The sequence below is a fragment of the Artibeus jamaicensis genome, unplaced genomic scaffold (assembly GCF_021234435.1).
Source record: "Artibeus jamaicensis isolate MK-2021 breed Jamaican fruit bat unplaced genomic scaffold, CSHL_Jam_final contig_471, whole genome shotgun sequence".
Classification (NCBI taxonomy): Eukaryota; Metazoa; Chordata; class Mammalia; order Chiroptera; family Phyllostomidae; genus Artibeus; species Artibeus jamaicensis.
Genome location: NW_026521850.1, coordinates 7,881,790 through 7,900,339, shown reverse-complemented (window position 1 = coordinate 7,900,339; position 18,550 = coordinate 7,881,790). Strand labels below are relative to the sequence as shown.

The following is an 18,550-nucleotide window of genomic DNA, read 5'->3' as shown; positions in this document are numbered from 1 at the left end:
CCAGAAATGATGGCCGGGGTCTCTGACCACTGCAGGCCCTGCAGAGCTGCCTTGAAGCCTGAGAAAAATCTGTTTTCACATATTGGTAAAACTCATTCACAGCATGTTCGCAGTAATACCCTAAAAGAATCTACTCCCAGCATGCTCTGCCTACTTCCGTACTTGGTTCTGCTTCTGGCCCACCAGGATGTTTATCTTATTATTAAGCACAACTATGTCAAGAACATATTTCATTTACCATCTCTATGTATTTGGAGTCGAATATAGACTTTAAAGCATGAATTTGAAGGGCCATCATAACAGAAGTGATGTTGTCCCTCTATTTAGAAAACCCTCTCGACCTCCCTGCAACACATTAAAAGATACATGTTTTTATTTATTTTTAGAGAGAGAGGAAGGGAGGGAGAAAAAAAGGGAGAGAAACATCTACTGGCTGCCTCTTGCATGCCCCAATTGGGAACATGGCCTACAACCCAAACGTGTGCCCTGAGCAGGAATTGAACCAGTGATCTTTTGGTTTGTGGGATGATGCCCAACCCACTGAGCCACACCAGTCAGAGCTGCATCACATCTTCTTACTCCTCATTCATGTTTCCATTTCAATGTCACTTGAGACTGATTTTTACGACTCCACTCTCACCACCAAATATGGGGTCAGATCTCAGAGAACCTGGTATTACTTGCTAATGGACTGGATTGTACAGTATTGTTATTGCCTATTTACTTTAGACAATAAGCTCCTCGATGGCACGAACTGTTTCGCATCTGTATTTCCAGGTTAGCAAAGTGCCTGCAGCAAGCATGGCTTTCAAAACTATTTTTATGTCACCTATAGCAGAGAGGATAAAGCGACAGTGAAGAGCTAGGGCTCTAGAGTCAGAGGTTCCAGGGTTTAAATACCGTCTTGTCACTTGCTGTGTGATGTAGGACAGTTACTCAGCCTCTCGGAGCTTTAGTTTCCTCGTCTGTAAATGTGTGTCCCAGTGCACTCCCGCCTCTACGCCCAGCTGTGCAACCCTGGGTAAGTTCCTTTGCCTCTCTTCGCTTCCGTTCTGTACTAAGCAATGTGTTAAGGATGAACTCTGACAACATATATAAAGTCACTAGCACTGTGGCCCCCTTTCCTATTTCCACTTCATGCTGAAAAGGGACAACCACAGCTCAGCCTTGAGCAGAGCTGTTGCTGACCCTTTTCTGGGCCTAAGTGGTATCTTGGTTAAAAAGGCTTTCAATTGCCATGGGAGCAATGAAGATTATCTTTATATCCACACTTTATTCAGTCAAAGTAAAGGGCAACGTCAATAAGAACCTGAAAGAATAACTTTTAGTGCAAATATAATGTATTTAAAAGAAAACCAAATGACTGACAGTAGACCAGACCACTCTAACCCTGCAGACGTGAGAAGAGAGGTCTGCCTGAGAAAGCATTTCCAAAATGAAGGCATCTGCACGGTTTGCTGATTCCCAGATATTGTGGCTGAGAGGCACACCTAAAACTAGAAGAGGATGCCTGTCAGACATGAGATTTAAGTAGGGAGAACCAATGCAGCAAAGCACTTTCAAGTTCGCGTTATGATGTACAAGCACAGAGACTCTACTTTCAAACACTACACTTTTCAGATAGTTGTTTAATGGGGAATAGAGTCTAGTGATTGAGAGACTGACTGGCAACAAAGAAAACTAATTCAGACCAAAGGAAATAATGCAAAAACCTTGGCATCGAACAGACCAGGAATCAAATCCTGACTCTGCCATCTCCCACTGGTGTAACTGCAGCAAGTGACAATTCTGTGCAGAATGAGGATCATAAAGCTCACCTCATAGGGAGCGAGGAGAATTCAACGAGAAACCAGGTACAAAATGCCCAGCGTGGTGCCCGACTCGTGGTAGGTACTCAATAAACATTAGTTCCCTCCCACTAACTCCCCTGCCACTTTTATCAGCAAGCCTCATGAAAGGTTTTAGAAACTGCTAAAATGCATTTCCTCGTGTCTGGATTTACAAACTCATCAGTTTATTTACAAGCAGATTCTCTGAGATAAGCCTGAGCCACACAGGCCCAAGATCTGGTAAGCAACCTGACCTGGATTAGTGTGGCTGTTTGGCTCTCAGGCCAATGCCTAGAAAGGCTGGCTGCGCCCAGACTGCAGCACGGGTGGCCAGCAGACAGCCAGAAACTAGAGCAGCCAGAAAGAGGAAGGATTACTTGAGCTTCGGCTCCCGTCCTTCGCTTGTGTACTGCCAACAGATGAGCCCGATCAGGTCCTGTACCCTGGCGCTGGCCATTGTCACCACAGTCATTGGCAGCAGTCTGTCCTGGCTCGAGTGTAGGGGGAGGTAGACATCAATCTTCTTGGTGGCTGTTGTGCCTACATGACCCTGTGGACAGAACACACGCATGAGGGTAAACAAAGCACAGTCGTGGTCGTGCAGACCCTACTGGGCCACAATGACTGCTGTCCAGGGCCGTGCGCAGCTCAGCCATTTCTCATCCATTCTGCACAGACCTGCTTATGAGCCTGGACAGGTACCAAAGGGGAAACACTGTCTAGTTTTAAGGGTTTTTTTCTTTAATTTTCATTTTCTAATGGATCCAGTTCTGCCAGGAGTAAGGTAAATGAGCACTACAATTAAAACAAACAAATGAGAGTGGTGAGCAGACCTGATGTTTAGTGGCAGGAGACCTGCTCTGCTACTTATTCAGTGTGACCTTGGAAAAGTCACCATAAGACCTTGGCATCGGCCACTCTCCCTGAAAATCGCCATCTCACTTCTCGAGACCCTGGAAAAAGCTGCAGGGGAAGCTGCCATACTCTCTGAAGAAGCCTTTAGGCTTGCAGTACTGGAACAAAGGGCCTGCCTACTCACAGACTGTGGGGGCTGAGCCCATTGTGAGGTGTATCTGTTTACTTCCATCATCTGCATCTCACCTGCTCTTCCATTTTTGCCCTAACCATCACACCTCACTGACAATCCCTCCCCCCAACCTACCACCCTTCTCCCTCCCGAACCTCCCACTCCCCTCTGGAACTCCAGCACTAATCAGCAAGCTTCCATAAATCATCACTTCTCCTGAAAAAACATTCCCTCCACCTCTGCCTTAGTTGAAACCTGCTGGTCATTAAGGATTTGCTGCTTCTGCTGACTGGAAGACTATTTAGCTTTTTTCTTTTTTACTCTAAGTCCTCATGGCCAGGAGGTAGAATAGGTAGGTATTCTTGTCCCTATGACTTCCAAACTATTCTCTTTTCTTGAGGAAAATCCCTGTTCTTTTGAGACCCAAGCCATCCTCTCCCGTCCTCATTTGTTTCTGTTATCCACCAACCTTCTACTCACTAAAGGCTTGACTGAGCTCTTGCCTCATAGTCTTCTCCCCCCACCCCTCTGTGATCAGTCTTAACAGTTTCCTCTAATGGAACAATCTGTCCAATAACCAAGTGTCTCTATACCTAGACCACGTCATTCCCTGTACCTTTCCATCCAGTCCACCTCAGTCACAGTGGGTGTATCAGAGATCTGCACCAACTCTAAAATCTCAGAATATCCATTCACTGAATATACTTTCACCTCATTTGTTCAGGTAGTCCCTCAAATTCTTCCACCTACAATCTACTGACCCCACCACCTTTTAATTATCTATCAGTCCCCCTTATTTCCCAACACCACCCTCCAGATTACATGACCCATTATTATGATCGGTCCTTTGCAAATACAGCATCAACACTCTCTCCCTCCATTGGACTCAACTGGCAGAACACCAATCCTGGATGAACCCAGCCTTCTGCCTTCCCCAACTGAACATCACTGGAGGAAAATCATGTAACTATACAGGTTGATTGTGCTTTAAGTTTATGATGATAAACCTCAAACAGATACTCCGCATTGTATAGCAAGCCTATTACATTCCTGATGTAACCTGCACCCTACCCAAGACCCCTACTGCACACTTTGGCTTCTCTCTTAAGCGACCCACGATGCCCCTGGACCGTCTGTTCCTGTCCTTCACCCATATAACTGCCAAAAGGTGAGAAGTATTATTTTTCATTAAGAAAATAAAGAACTTTTCCTACAGGAACTCTGTTAACCTCCCCTTATTAAATTTATAAACTTACCTGGATCTAACCACCTTCCCTCCTTCACCTCTGACCGTCCTGCACTGGATGGAGCATCACTCATCTTTTTGAAGGTCATTCTCTCTACTCGTGATCTGACTGCTGCCTACCTCTCCAACATCACCTACTGGCATCGCACCACCTGCGCATCAGGCTTGAGCCGCACTGTCCTTCTTCAAGTCCATGAATACGTGTGTACGTAGCCTGCCTGCTCCTTCCACTTTCAAGACTCACTATGTTTAGAAGGTTCTCATGATTTTTGCATCTTCTAATGTGGTCTTGGGCAGGTTACTTAATCTCTCTGTTCCTCCATTTTTTCATATGTAAAATGATGATAATGATAGAACCTATCTGTAAAAGGGCTCTTTCGAGGATTATCACTTTTGTTATTATTCTCCTTCAAGGTTCAGATGAACCTTCACAGAAGGCTCACAGAAACCTTCACTGATAATCCTGTGGAAAGAATCCCTGTCTGCAGTTATTCCCACACATTATGTTTATTTTCTTCATTGTATTTAATAATTTCCATATTATGTGTTTATTTATATACATCTTTAGTGAAGGCCTTCCCCACTAGCCTCTGAGCTCCAGGAGGGTGTTAGTGTAGGTAGTTAGCTAGTTATTAATAAAAGAAAGGAGCAAAGAGAATCAGACATTATTAAACATGATAAACTAGGAACATAGGCCTACTTGCTTCCCTCGGAAGTTACAGATCACTGGGAGACGGAATAGAATGATGAAAAAGGGGAGGAAAGCCCACACACAATAGGAGCCAGGATGGTGACCATAGAGGCCTGTCAGTCTAGCCTGGGAAGAAGGGTTTGGTTAAAAGGCCCGACCCAGTGCAAGCCCATGAAAGCTTAGGAAGTTGATTTGTTATTTTGAAAAAGCACCTGGCCCTTCCCAAGCCATGCAGGCTCCAAACACAGGCTCCAAGCAGGAGCCAGGGTATGGCAACACAGCAATGGATCGTAGCCGGGAACCTGGACTGGGACTGGCACTGCTGATGCCAGAACAATGGCACAGAATCTCTGGACACTGGCCATTGTTTTGACCTTGATAAAGACAAGTCCAGACTTTTTCCATGGCAGGACAGATGGACATGGGACATTAGAAGCCTGGGGGCAGAATAAATTGCACCACACCACAACCTTCCATATGTGTGGGTCCCTGGGGTGCTTTCCTTGAGATCCTGTGAAAGAGCATGATTTCCACTAGCAGCTACACACAATGGGTAGCACTGTGCCTGGTGCGCAGAAGACTCTCCAAAAAAAATCCACTGAACTACAAAATGAATGCATAAATAACTTAAACATACCAGGACGCAAGGCAGGTACTCAACAACTGTTAGTTTCCTCTATTCATCCCTCCTGCCCTTCCTCTATGGGTCTGTTCCCTAGTGGTGGATGGAAATAGAGGGACTTGGGCAACAAAGTGGTTCCATCTTTAACACTATAATTTTATTATTCTAGGGCAAAAAAATCAGAACTAAGGTAAGGAAATACATGAAATCAGTTTAACATTTTAAGAGAAATTCTACATCTCTTATGGACCCAGAATGTATAATATTAGATCCATTAATTTTTTTACTGAGTTTTGTCTCTATGCTATAAAGCAAATAATTAAAAATTCTCCTACACAATGCTCTTGCTCCATCTCTCTCATATGTACATACACATGCACATGCCCACATCCATGCATGTATTTTGGCTTGGAAATAATCATTCCAATGACTAGCAAAGACGACATTTCTAAACAGTGTTTGACCTTGCCAGGCAGTTAAAAGGTTAAAACTGAAACAAGGGCAAGCTTTCCGAGGGGTTTTTGGGCCCTTTTATCACTCTCCTCAACCTCCTGTCCAACCCCAGCCCAGTTACTTGTCATTGCTCTTCCCTCCTATTTCTGTTTATCCCCTCTCCTCCTTCTCAAGCACTAGCGCTGAGGAATTATAGGAATCACAGTATCTTAAAACAGGAGGATTCAATGAGATGACAAATGTGAAAGTGCTTCACGAACTGTAAAGTGGTTTAGAAATGCAGGACAGTATGCCAGAAAGGGTGTAGCTGTAAAGTCAGACCCATTTCTACGACTCACACCTATTACACGGTCACGAGACCAAAGGTGGGTGCGTAGGAGCCCTAATAACAACAGTTACTATTATAACAAGAATAACAAGAACTGGCATTTATAGCTACTGTTGAACAGATTCTGCTAAATGTTTGCCTAACATCTCATTTAATTCTCACAATCGCGGTAAGAGGTAGGGTTCTATCATTACCCTCACACTGCAGATAAGAACACTAGGGCTTGTAAGGCTACACCTATAACCAGGGTGGAAAAGGTAGAACTCAAATCCATGTCTGTCTGACTCTAAAGCCCCTACTTTTCCACATCAATGCCTTCTTTCCCTGAAGTTATCCTAAATAAAATCAACTCCCACTTTCAAGGGCTTGGAAATCATCTCCTCCCTCTTCTCACAACAAACCAAAAGTGCTGCCTGAAGCAGCCTCCTACAGAAGGAGCCAGCTCTGAGGAGCTGGCCAAGAAGAGCTGGTAGAGACTGGGACGCCAGAGAACTGTGCTATTTTAGGTTGAGTAAGGGCACCACTGTTAAGAAATGATACTCCTATGAATCCCTTTATCCTCTTTATTTCATAGTGAAATAGCAAGTGTGGGGAAAACTATGAGAATAAATATGGTAGATAGTTATTAAATGAATAAAGCACTGTATCTTTTTAGACTTCTAATTCCATCCTGAGGCACTGATGACAGGAACAAGTGCTTTGCACAAACACTGAAATTATGTATTTTTAATAAGGAGCCTCTTTTGAAAAGTGCAAGGTGGTGGCAGTTGCCTCTATCTAATAGTCCCTGTGTTGCAATACTTAGGAATTTATCTAAAACATAAAACAATCCATCAACATAATAGAAAGTAATTAACTTATTCAAAAATAAGATGGCCAAAGGGTTAAAAGTATTCATCACACATCAAGACAAGCAGTATTCCAAAGACCCAACATCGACCTATCAAAAAGCGACTAGCAACAAATAAAGATGATAATCATACCATTTCAATGCATGGCAATTCATGTTTCTGTAAGATGGGATTGGGGAGATGGAGGCACAGTTCGAGCACGAGGGGCCAATGGGGAGAGAGGGAAAACTGGCTCAGCACCAGCTTTCTCAGTCGCTCATGCATTCAACCAACAGGCTCTGAAGCCAAAGTCAAGTGAGATACAAAGTACACCCTCGTCAAATTCACCATATGCTGAAGGTCTGTATCATACGATGTAATAAAGAACTTCAAGAGGAGCAGGCTGCCGTGTGAGCTCGGAAGCTCACGCAGACTAAAGGGGGACTAGCAAATGACTCCCTTCTACAAAAAAAAATTGCCCTTCCATCCAACAGACCCACTAATTAACCCAAGAAAAGATGATTACTGTATTTGAACACCTACTATACCAATATGCAAAAACTGAATAGTTCTAAGACACGGGATTGAGAGACTTAAATTTTCTGCTTTATATATTTTGCACTGTCTATAATGAGAATGTATTACTTTTATACTTAGAAACAAAATAGTAAATATTACAATTATGAACAAAAAAGAAGGTTAAAAAATTACCAGAGGGCTTAAAAGTGTTAGGTAAGAAAAAGAGAAGGTCAATTTTGAAAATGTAGTCTATGTTAAGGCAGCCAGCAAGATTTATTAAGGAGACTCTACGTGCCAGGTGCTGTGACAGGCTGTTGAAAAAAATAAGTTAATTTAGCCGCCCTCTTATAGCAGGTTAAGTAATTTTTATCAAAGAAAATAAAAAGTAACAAACCCACAAAGAGCTGACAAATTTGGATCTGGACAACACTTTCCAGCAGTAGCCCCTAATCAGGGAATGCCCCAAATTCAGGTTTTAAAGGAAAAACTATCCCTCAACACAAATGCAGCCAAAGACCAGCTAGACTCCAGAGTTCATACCACATGGCCTCTCCGTGACTTGATGGCTCTGCAAATGCAGCCAAACCTCCAACTCAGCATGTCCAAGACCCGTTTTCTTCGTGGCTTGTCTCTCAATGTTCCGACTCAGTCAAGGCTTTCCCCACCTACCCTGGCACTCCATCTAGGAAACTTAACTCCTCTTTGTTTCATCTACATCCAAATGCCTCTTAAATGTCCCTCAAATCTTTCTCCTCACTGCCATTGCCCTGACCCAAGCTTCATAATCTCTGAGACCACTGTGGCAGTCTTCCTGCTATCTCTCTGTTTCTAAAATCTCACCTCTGTTCAAATGCCTTAGTGCTATCAATATGATTTTTCTCAAATTACTGACCATACCAGTCACCAGCTCTCAGAAATATATGATGGCTTCCTCCAGAGTTAGCATTCCAACTCCTTGGCATGGCAATTAATACCCTTCACAATCTGCCCTGGCTGGTGTGGCTCAGTGGATTGAGAGCCTGTCTGTGAACCAAAGGGTTGCCGGGTTCATTCCCAGTCAGGGCACCTGCCTGGGTTGCCAGCCAGATCCCCAGTAGGGGGAGCATGAGAGGCAACCACACATTGATGTTTCTTTCCCTCTTTCTCCCTTCCCTCCCCTCTCTTAAAATAAAGAAATAAAATCTTTAAAAAATTCTGGCCCTAGATATATCATTGCTGAAGTACACTGAGCAATGATTAAGAGCACAGATTTGGGGTCAGCCAGAATGAGGTCTGAATCCAGGTTCTGCCACTTCTTTAGCTGCTACACCTTAGATGTTGGGCACCTGACTACACCTCTCAAAACCCCCTCTTTCTTGATGAGAAAAGGAATTAAAATGTATATAAAATGCCTGATACATAGTCGCTGATTTAAAAAAATGTACGTATCAATAGACTGAATATTCTTTTAAATATGATTTTAAACACCTGCATTATATTATAGCACAGTGATACTATCAACCTATTCTCCAATTGTTAAATATGTACAGTTTCTAGTATTTCACTATTATGAATAATATTCTCATAAACATCCTTATATAATGTTTGCCCACACTTTCCTAAGAGTAGATTATGGAGTCAAAGAGTGTGAATGCTTTATGGCTGGTGACATACACCGCAAAAGTTTACCCCTTTGAAAACTGTCTTTACATCAGTCTGAAATATCAATATTAAGAACCATAGGTGATCCAATTAATAATTAGCTCAAAAGAGATAAAAACTTAAAATTTAAATAACTTCTAATATCTAGAACATGAATACATACAGAATTAAAATATGCAGATTTTTTTAATCCTTGCCTGAGGACATTTTTTTATTGCTTTTAGAGAGAGCGGAAGGGAGAGAGTGACACACTGACGTGAGAAACGTCCATGTGAGAGAGAAACACTGACTGGCTGCCTTCCAGACACTCCTGGCCAGGGACCAAAACCACAGCTCAGGCCTGTGCCCTGGCTGAGAACCAAACCTGCAACCTTTCAGTTTTGGGACAACGCTCCAACCAACTGAGCCACACCAGCCAGGGTGAAATCTGAAGAATTTTAACATGATGAGGTAAAATATTACGTCTATACCAGATTTTTTTCCTATCTGATCCCACTAATTAAAATGATATACATTGTGATGTTTATTATTAAAGTTAAATTCAAAATTATGCAACTGGTAGTTTCCCAAATAGGGGAAGCAGGAAAAATAGTAAGTGGTATTCAGTTCAGAATGATCGTGACGTAAGAAACAGCCCTGTGAAGCGCGTTAGCTAAATTAAGTCCTAAAAACAGCAGGCTCAGTTAGCAGTGCTACTTCTCATTGAGGTTTGTCAGTAATACACTGAGTATCAGACCTTGAAAGTGTTGGTAAGTGTTCGATTTCTCTGTCAAGGGGAAGAAACGCAAAAGGACAGACAGCTTGGCTTCTGCAGTTAAAGAGACAAAAAGTAGGCAACATTATTTCATTAGTCACAACTGCACAAGCAGATCATTATATGTAATTTTAATGTAGAAATAAATAAATCAGTGTATCCAGACAATGTAATGATGCAAATTGATAAAAGGTTATTTGCAGCCTCCAAAAGTTAAAACTCTCTTAAATGAATGGCTGCAGTTCTACTCTGCCAGTACCTGGGAGGAAAGGTACCAATGGCCTGGATTCCACCAATGACGAGTCTTTAATAACATGGTATCTAGACTACTCTGAAGATGAATAAGGAATTTAATTTGACTGGAGTGATTCCAGACAAAACCTGGCCTAACTCTGGTCTAAGCCAGGTTTAACAGACGATCAGAAATAAAGAGAATCTACATGGGGAGGAAAAAAATCCAAATACCAGACTGTATCATTTTGCTCTCAGTAAATGCTAGCCTTATGGGCTTGGAGAAAAATCTCACTTTTTTACATTCAAAATGGTAGCACTGAACTTACAGAGTTCTGCCTCTGTCTCTGAATAGATTTTGTATAAAATTCTATGACATCCATTCAGAGCTAGGGCCTTGGCTTTGTAGTGCTATCTTAACCCTCAATAAATCTGGAACGCTAAAGGTTATTAAATTAACATTTCCCTGATCTGGCACCTGTAGTCGAGTTAATTTGTCAAAAACATTTCTACAGTTTGTCACTGGACACAGTATTCTCTGACAAGCTAAGTTTAAAATAAAATTGACAAAATCTCATTAATTTCCTCTGAATCACCAACCTTGGTTCCATTAAGCTTTTACTATTAAGAACAGCAACTGTCACTCACTCTTTAGCAAGGTCAAGTTGCAATCTGGGTACCTCCAGGTACCTATTATTACATTAATAGGAGCAAGTGAGGTAGTGCAGTGTGGTGGTGAAAAGCCAAAGGCGTAGAATCAGAAAGACCTGGGTTCAGTTCTTAGCAATGCCACGTACCTGTGTGTCCTTAGATAATTTTATTTAATTTCTGGGTCATTATTTCCGACAGAAATAGTGGATTACAAAAGTACCTCCTTATAGAGTTTTTTAAAGGATTCAATAAAATAATGCATATAAAGCAGTTTTATCACGAGTCCACAGTGAATATTCAAGAAATGCTGCTTGTGCCCTGACCAGTGTGGCTCAGTTGGTTGGGCGTCATCCCTCAAAGCAAAAGGTCTCAGGTTCAATTCCCGGTCAGGGCGTATGCCTGGGTTTCGGATTCTGTCCCCAGTCAGGGTGCATATGAGAGGCAACTGATAGATGTTTTTGCTTCCCATAAATGTTTCTGCCCCCCATTACCTCTCTCTAAAAATAAATAAATAAAAATTGCTTGTTTAACAGGTTTCCTTTTTTCCCCTACTTTTTTCTACTTTATATATTGCCATTTTTAGACTGAAAACTGCAGGAAATTTTAAGGGCCATCCCCTTTGAAATACTTGCCCCAAATGGCTGTCCTACAAACCTCTCCTGAACATCTCTCCACTGATGCAGTCCTGCCACCCGCTGAAGCCAACCCTTTGCTTCCTTCCATCTTTAGGCAAACAGTTCTGATGCCTACCATGGTTTTCTTTCCATTGAAGTATTGGGTTGGCCAAAGAGTTTGTAACATTTTTTTCTATAGGATGGCTCTAGTAGTGCTTAGTTGTCTTTAACTTGTCTCTGAAAGAGTTTTGTTAGACTGTACTGTGACAGCTGTCATACTGGCCTACAATTAAAAAAATATATCAGTATTGGTGAACTTTTGTGCAGCCAATTTAATATTGAAGATGGAAGAAGATACAAAACATTTTCTATTTTTATGCGTATTATTTCAAGAAAAGTAAAAATGCAACTTAAATGCAAAAAAAAGATTTGGGCAGTGTATGCAGAAGATGCCATGACTGATCGAATGTGTCAAAAATGGCTCTCGAAGTTTCGTGGTACTACTGACATTTTGGCCAACTACTCTTTGCTGTGGGGCTGTCTCATGCACTGGAAGGTGTTGAGCAGCACCCCCGGCCTCTACCCACTAAGAAGCCAATAATAGGAGAGAACCGACATACTCAAAACATCTGAATCAATAAAGTTACTGGTGAAAATGAAAAATGTGTCTTTTAGTTTATGGAAAGAACATAATGGACTTTTTGGCCAACCCTATAAATATACCCTCTGGCAGATTTACACTCTAGCCTTCAGCAAATTGGAACTAATCCACCTCAAATCCCAGACACCCCTTCCTGTAGGTGAGGCCCTCACACGAGATAACTCGGTAACTAAGCACCATGGGATGAGCCAAGACTATATGATCCTTTCAAGAGCACAACACAGCACAGAAAATATCATTTCCACTAGTCTTTCTTACGCTAGTGATTTTCATTAATTTTTCTTTCTATAACATCTATGATAAATGTAAATCTATAGTCCTGGACACAAAATAAGACAGGAAATTGTTGCTCTCCGGTAAGGTTTTCTCTCTTTAAAATAAATTCTCCATATTTTTAAAAAAGATTTTATTTATTTATTTTTAGAGAGGGTAAGGAAGGGAGAAAGGAGAGAAACATCAATGCGTGGTTGCCTTCTGAGTGCCACACACTGGGGACCTGGCCTGCAACCCAGGCATGTGCCCTGACTGGGAATCGAACCACAGACGCTTTGGTTTGCAAGCCGCCACTCAATCCACTGAGCCACACTAGCCAGGACCATCCTCTACATTTTGATACTCAGCAGTCTTCTTCCACTTTGAGAAAATATAAAATGCCTAGAGCAATTGGTTGAAACAATGTAATTGTTATCAAATGAAGTATGAGTAATAGCCTCAAATAATTTTTTTGTTACAAGGTATCAATTTGAAAAACCAGTAATCATTCATGTTCCAATACGAGTAAGAAATTTTATAAAAGAAGCCATGGGCTGAAGGAAAAGAAAGCCTGCCCATACCGTATCAGGAATAACAACCATTTCCTCAAAGCCTTAAATTCAGAAAGTGGTTCCTGATACTGTCAGTTCTCACCATCACAGGTTATACTTGCTACAGACCTCTTTGCAGAGTCTACGGGACTGGTCTGGACCCCGGCTCTGCCAGTCTTTAGCTGTGTGGTCTTGGGCAAGCCCATAACCTCTCTGAAAGTCAATTTTCTCAACCATAAAACAAAGACGAGACCATCACCTCAAAAGAACAACAGGGCACATAAAGTAAAAATAAAGCACTTTAAAATGCTCTGTGAACTGCAAGCTGCTATACAAATGTCAATTACTTCCCATTATTATTACTTAAGCTGTTGCTCAGGCCAGGCAGCTACTTGGACAAAATGTCCCTTCAGACATATATGAAGCTGAGAAGCCCAGGCACCAGGGAAAGGTCTCTATCTCGACCACTAGGGGAGAACAGCCACAGCATTCTCTTCTTGCCCAGCCTGAGGTGGTTACAGCAGGTACCCCGAGGTGCTTTTGCTCAAGTACAATCCAGCCGTCTTCAGGCATAATCGATGTGAAGTGTCCCTTTTGAATGTTCATAGCCATTGTGGGATTCTTCAGATCATCAATGTTACATGGCACTTTGCATTTAATTATACAAACAATGGCTTCTATAATGAAGATAGTATCAGGGAAAGGTAATTTGCATGAACTAAGCCCTATCACCTAGGGTAACTATAGGGACCTCTTCATTATTAAATCATTTATATAATAAAATCAATATGCTTTAAAAGTAAAAATAGGTTTTTTAAAACCATAAAGAAGAATTACATGTTTTAAACTCTATCAATTATCATAATATAATGAGCCTATTTAAGATTTAATATCAACTTTTAAAATTAAAACTCAATGGAGACTGTATACTTGGCTCCATTACTAGATGATGTATCTCTAGAAAAGGTTACAGTACAGCCATTATCACCCTCCTAAATTATATGAAAAATTCGGTATAACCCTCCAACTACCCCAAGGACAATTTAATTCCAGAGATAATGAAGTATTTTGAGAATATAAAATTGTATAAATATTGAAGGAAATAATTCAGGTGCACATATTATATTCATTTCTTGCAGGGTTTCAGTTGGTATTACAAAAATTTTTAATGTTAATAATATATACCTTAAAATTTTCACCTTGATGGTGAAATCAAGGACATATTCGATGTCCTTGATTTTGAACAGTTTTAAAAAACCTACAAATTTCTATACAGTAGTAGGTTCGTGACTGTTTTATCACTTTAAGATTCAATGTTCCTTAATGATATAATTCAAAAAAATTCTACTGAATCATTATATAGTAAGTCCTAAAAATCTCTTAAAATTAATCTTGCATGCACATCTAGCTTATCCAAAGTTAGAATTTAATTAGATAGCTGTGGCACAAACAGGCTTACTACTTTCTCTGCTCAATCAGTGTATGTCTCTACAGTAATTATAATTAATTCAAGTCCCTGACGCACCTCCTAGCAAAAAATGTAAAAACATCAGACAAAATGGAAATAAATAGCTTTACATTTCTCCAATTACGACATTCACTTTTATCCTCAAAATGCATGTGAAATAACTAGGATAGGTGTTATTCTGTACAGGAAAAGGCCATACAAAGAACCTACACCTCTGGCGACAGAGAAAGAAGCTTGTCTACAATAGAAAATAGCATTTTTTTAACACCACGAAAGCTATGCAACTGCAAAGAGTCATCAGAAAGTTTCCATTTAGCAGTCTGCAAATGCTCGTTGAAATTTAAACAGCAGCAAAATAAAGAAGAGCTAAAGTACATTTTACCTGGAACACTGCTTCCTGTTGGTAAGAATCACTTCTAACTATATGCAAACATACAATTGAGAAGCATTCCAAACAGTATGACTATTAGGCCTTTACCCCACATGTCTCCAAGACATAATGAAAGAAAAAAATAGTAAGTGTCAGAAAACTTTATTTTTAAAACTGAGAGGAAACCACCATCCACTGGAAAAAAACATCAGTACTAAGTACTTTAAAAAATAAAAAGCTCTCTGCGTGTCACACTATTCAATTAAGTAATCATCCTAGCAATACGAAGCAAAATCAGCCAGCTACAGAGCTTGACAACCTGGGTAGGTGAGACCAGGCTCAAAGAGCAAGTTCCTCTGAAGGCAGCCCTTTGTGTTCACACAAAAACTCTCCCTGAATCTGGCAAGTCACCATTGTTGGCTGCTATTTATTGGGCACCTACCAGGGTCCAAGTACTTTTCAGTACATTATCTAACTTAATATGCCCAACAGTCCTATGAGGATTACGCACTCTCCTTCTAAGCTGAGGAAGTTCATTAAGTAAGGCTCTGCTCCAAATCAGTCAGCTGGGGAGGGATCAAGATTCTAATCCAGAAGGGATCACTGTCAAACCCTACCCTCACAGTGACTTCAGTCTTGGGCTAAGTATCTAGGAAAGGTCAAGTTACAGCTATCTTTTCAGAACTGGGAGTGCAAGTCTGAAGTTCCCTTCTCGGTCTCAGCTGCTCCCCTCCTACAGCCTCCCTGCTACATCGCACAGACTTGCAGCTACATTGCACAGACTTGCAGCTATGCCACACGCACTTGCAACCATGCAGGAACCCCTGGCACTGAAAGGGGACACTGGGTAACTGCTTCTAGGAACTACCTCTTGTGTACAGGGAGAAAGCACAAAATGTTTCAGGTTTCCTTGGTCTTGCGCACACAGATGGGGCTCAATAAACCCTCGCTATGTTTCAGAGGTGAAAAACACCAGGAAGCAGCAGCCCGTTGAAGGGTAGGTGGAACCCTCCGCTTCAGTTTTCAAAAAGCAGTGGTCAAGTACAAAATCAAGGGCCCCAGAGAATCCTTAACTGTTGGAGTAAGAGTCTCCTCCGTAATTGTGAGGTGTACCTGTTATTAAATGTGGCTACCCAGGTGGCAGTACCCAAATGTGTTTTGATAATGACAAAGGAGGAAAATAACAATTTGGTCCTTGGGGAGACAGGCAAGCAGCATGTGACATCAACATGGCATCAAGCTCCCACAAAAGCTAAAGGTCTGAATTAGACAAAGGCCGATCTCGGGTTGCAACTCTCTGGGGAAAGAGGCAGCAGGAGACCTGCTCACTTGCAGAAACTGACAAGCCACTTGGTACCAGGGTCTTCTGGGTTTTTCCTCAGCCCCCTGGCATTATTTCCCTCCTGTTCATCCTGAGTCTTAGCCCAATCTCCTCTGAGGTCCTAACTAAACCAGACGTAAGGAGAATCGGGATTTTATCTTATTAAAGTAGATATGGCTAATTTGTCTTTTCAAATTCATTTTAAATTAAATTGGATTTCCTCGGAAGGCTGCTAGGTCAGTTCCCCTGCTGCGAATGCAGGACAAAGGTTAATTGCACGCCCTTCACCAGCTCTTCTGCTCTCCTGGGCAGGCTCTGATAACCTGCCCCCCAGAGGTGGGAGGCTCTGGTTTATTGGGAGATAATGTTGCCATTAGAGCCATTTACCATTATGCCAAGAAACATTTTATTTTTTTTAACTAAATAACAAGATATGATAGTGATAACAAGACTGAAATGCAATGATGTTACTTACCAACTGATGATGAGTTCTAAAACACAAAACCCAAAGAATGAAACCTAACCTATTTGCTTCCCTAAAAGGCCCCAACAGATACAAAAGTACACACCCGCCTGGAGTAAAGTGTTTTCTGGTTCCACTGTAAAATTCCATTAAAATTTTCACTTAATTTATCTCATTTAAACTGTCTATGTTCATGAAAATTTAACCCAGTAATTCCCTGTTATACAAAGCATAACAAAGTATGAATATTTAAATACAATGTAAATAAAACACTTTATCAATTATATTTTTGTATTCTAAATTAGTGACTTCACTTAGCATGCCTGCCTTGCACAGCACCACACTATTTTTCAATTAAAGGTCCAGATGTTTCAAAGGCTCCAGTAGGCAACGGCAGTTATGAGAAATGCTTTATCTGCATTGTAATCATCACCACCACATCAGCTCCAGGCTGCATTAACATGCTCATGTTTTATTCCAGCGCCCCTTCTAACAGAGCAGGTAATTATACAACACAGCAGAGAAACACAATCCTAAGAGCTGGACAATTTCCTTATAAGCATCTACCTGAGCAATATATTTTCACACATGATCTTAAATTTTGGGGGGGATTGCTTAGGAGTAACATTGACAATTCAGTAACAAACAAACAAAAAAAGAGCGAATCACAGATACACCAATTTAGCTTCAAATATGAAAATGCAAGATGGCCTGCACAGACACACATTTACATATGCTGAAGCCCAACTACAAATTTGTGTAAAAACCACTATCGTTTGTTACAACCTTAACTATTTCTTCTCATTTTTGATGCCAGTGTCATCTCTTGAACAAGTCAATTCCACCTTTATTCTTCCTTTCCAGAAATGACAATTCGCCTGGGATGAGACTGAACATGTATGGCGATTATCCCTGTGCCCGCTCAATAAAAAGTAATAAGGGCAGGACAAGACGCGATTCTGACGGCTGTGACAAAAACATCGCTGCATTTATTATTTAGTTAATTAAATGACTCCCACACCCCCAAAAGGAAAAGAATAACCTATGTTATAATAGATACTATGGTGCTTAGTAAATACAGTATAATTGAATGGCAAAATATAGTTCTTCATTGAGAAAATGTAACAAAATTAACATCAATATAATTTTTTAAATTACTGTACAAACACTTTTATATTTTGAAATATTCCAAGAGGCGGTACCCTAGTGAAGATGCTATTCAGAAAACAAATGCCTTTACAAATACTGAAACCTCCGACAGGTCAAATCCTGGCAGGTTACACTGGAGCATCTGAAAGCAGACAGCTTCTGCTCCTTCCTAAAAAAACCTCAGGTGGAACATTTTTAATGCATCACCATGTCACTTTTTAATGTGCCCCAATCTATTAACCACATGGCAAACTAACAGGGATTTTTAAAATATGGGTTTTATGGCTTTGTGCTGGTGATTAATTAAATAAATAGCCACCGTTTCACAAATCATTCTTCTAATTAGTCTAAAGCCGACACTTTGCATTCACCGGCATTGCTGCCATCTGAAGCTCACAAGTGGTGCGGCAGGGCCGTGCCTCTGCGCTCTGGAGCCCACCCTCCCAGGCTCTGTGGCTGGCATCCCACCCTGCCACCCAGAGGCGGAGGTGCCACCTTCGCAGGTGCTGCAGTCAGCTGGAATCTGATTCCAGCTGCTCAGAAAAGATGTTCTCCCTAATGACTCTCCCTCACCCTAAAGGAAACAATGGAACGACAAAGGAATAAAGTGCAACCTCCAGCTGCCGACGGAAGGGGTTTCACTGACACAGTCGCTGTGAGTAAGACAGCTGGTTTTAGCTATCTAGGTTAGGAATAAGTAGGGTACTAGGTCAAACGGGCTTTCCTTAGAACTCAAACACGTTGTCATTATCTTGAACTCGGATATTAAGCAATTACCTCCAAATCCTATTATTTCAAAGACTACTTTCAAAGTCTGAGGTCACTCTTTTCGAAACTGATAGGAATTCAATCTAACTTGTTTGGTAGCATATTTTTAAA

The 18,550-nt window shown here is 41.2% G+C and overlaps 1 protein-coding gene across 8 annotated transcripts in view; it reads right to left on the bottom strand.

The window, feature by feature from the left end:
* Window positions 1–18,550, bottom strand: part of MAPKAP1 (MAPK associated protein 1) — a 217,448-nt gene that overhangs the window by 116,532 nt on the left and 82,366 nt on the right. For all 8 annotated transcript variants that reach the window (XM_037160554.2, XM_037160699.2, XM_037160623.2 and 5 more), the window contains one exon: window positions 2,207–2,379. In XM_037160554.2, coding sequence (XP_037016449.1) covers window positions 2,207–2,379 — 173 coding nt within the window. The remainder of the gene's footprint in view (window positions 1–2,206; window positions 2,380–18,550) is intronic.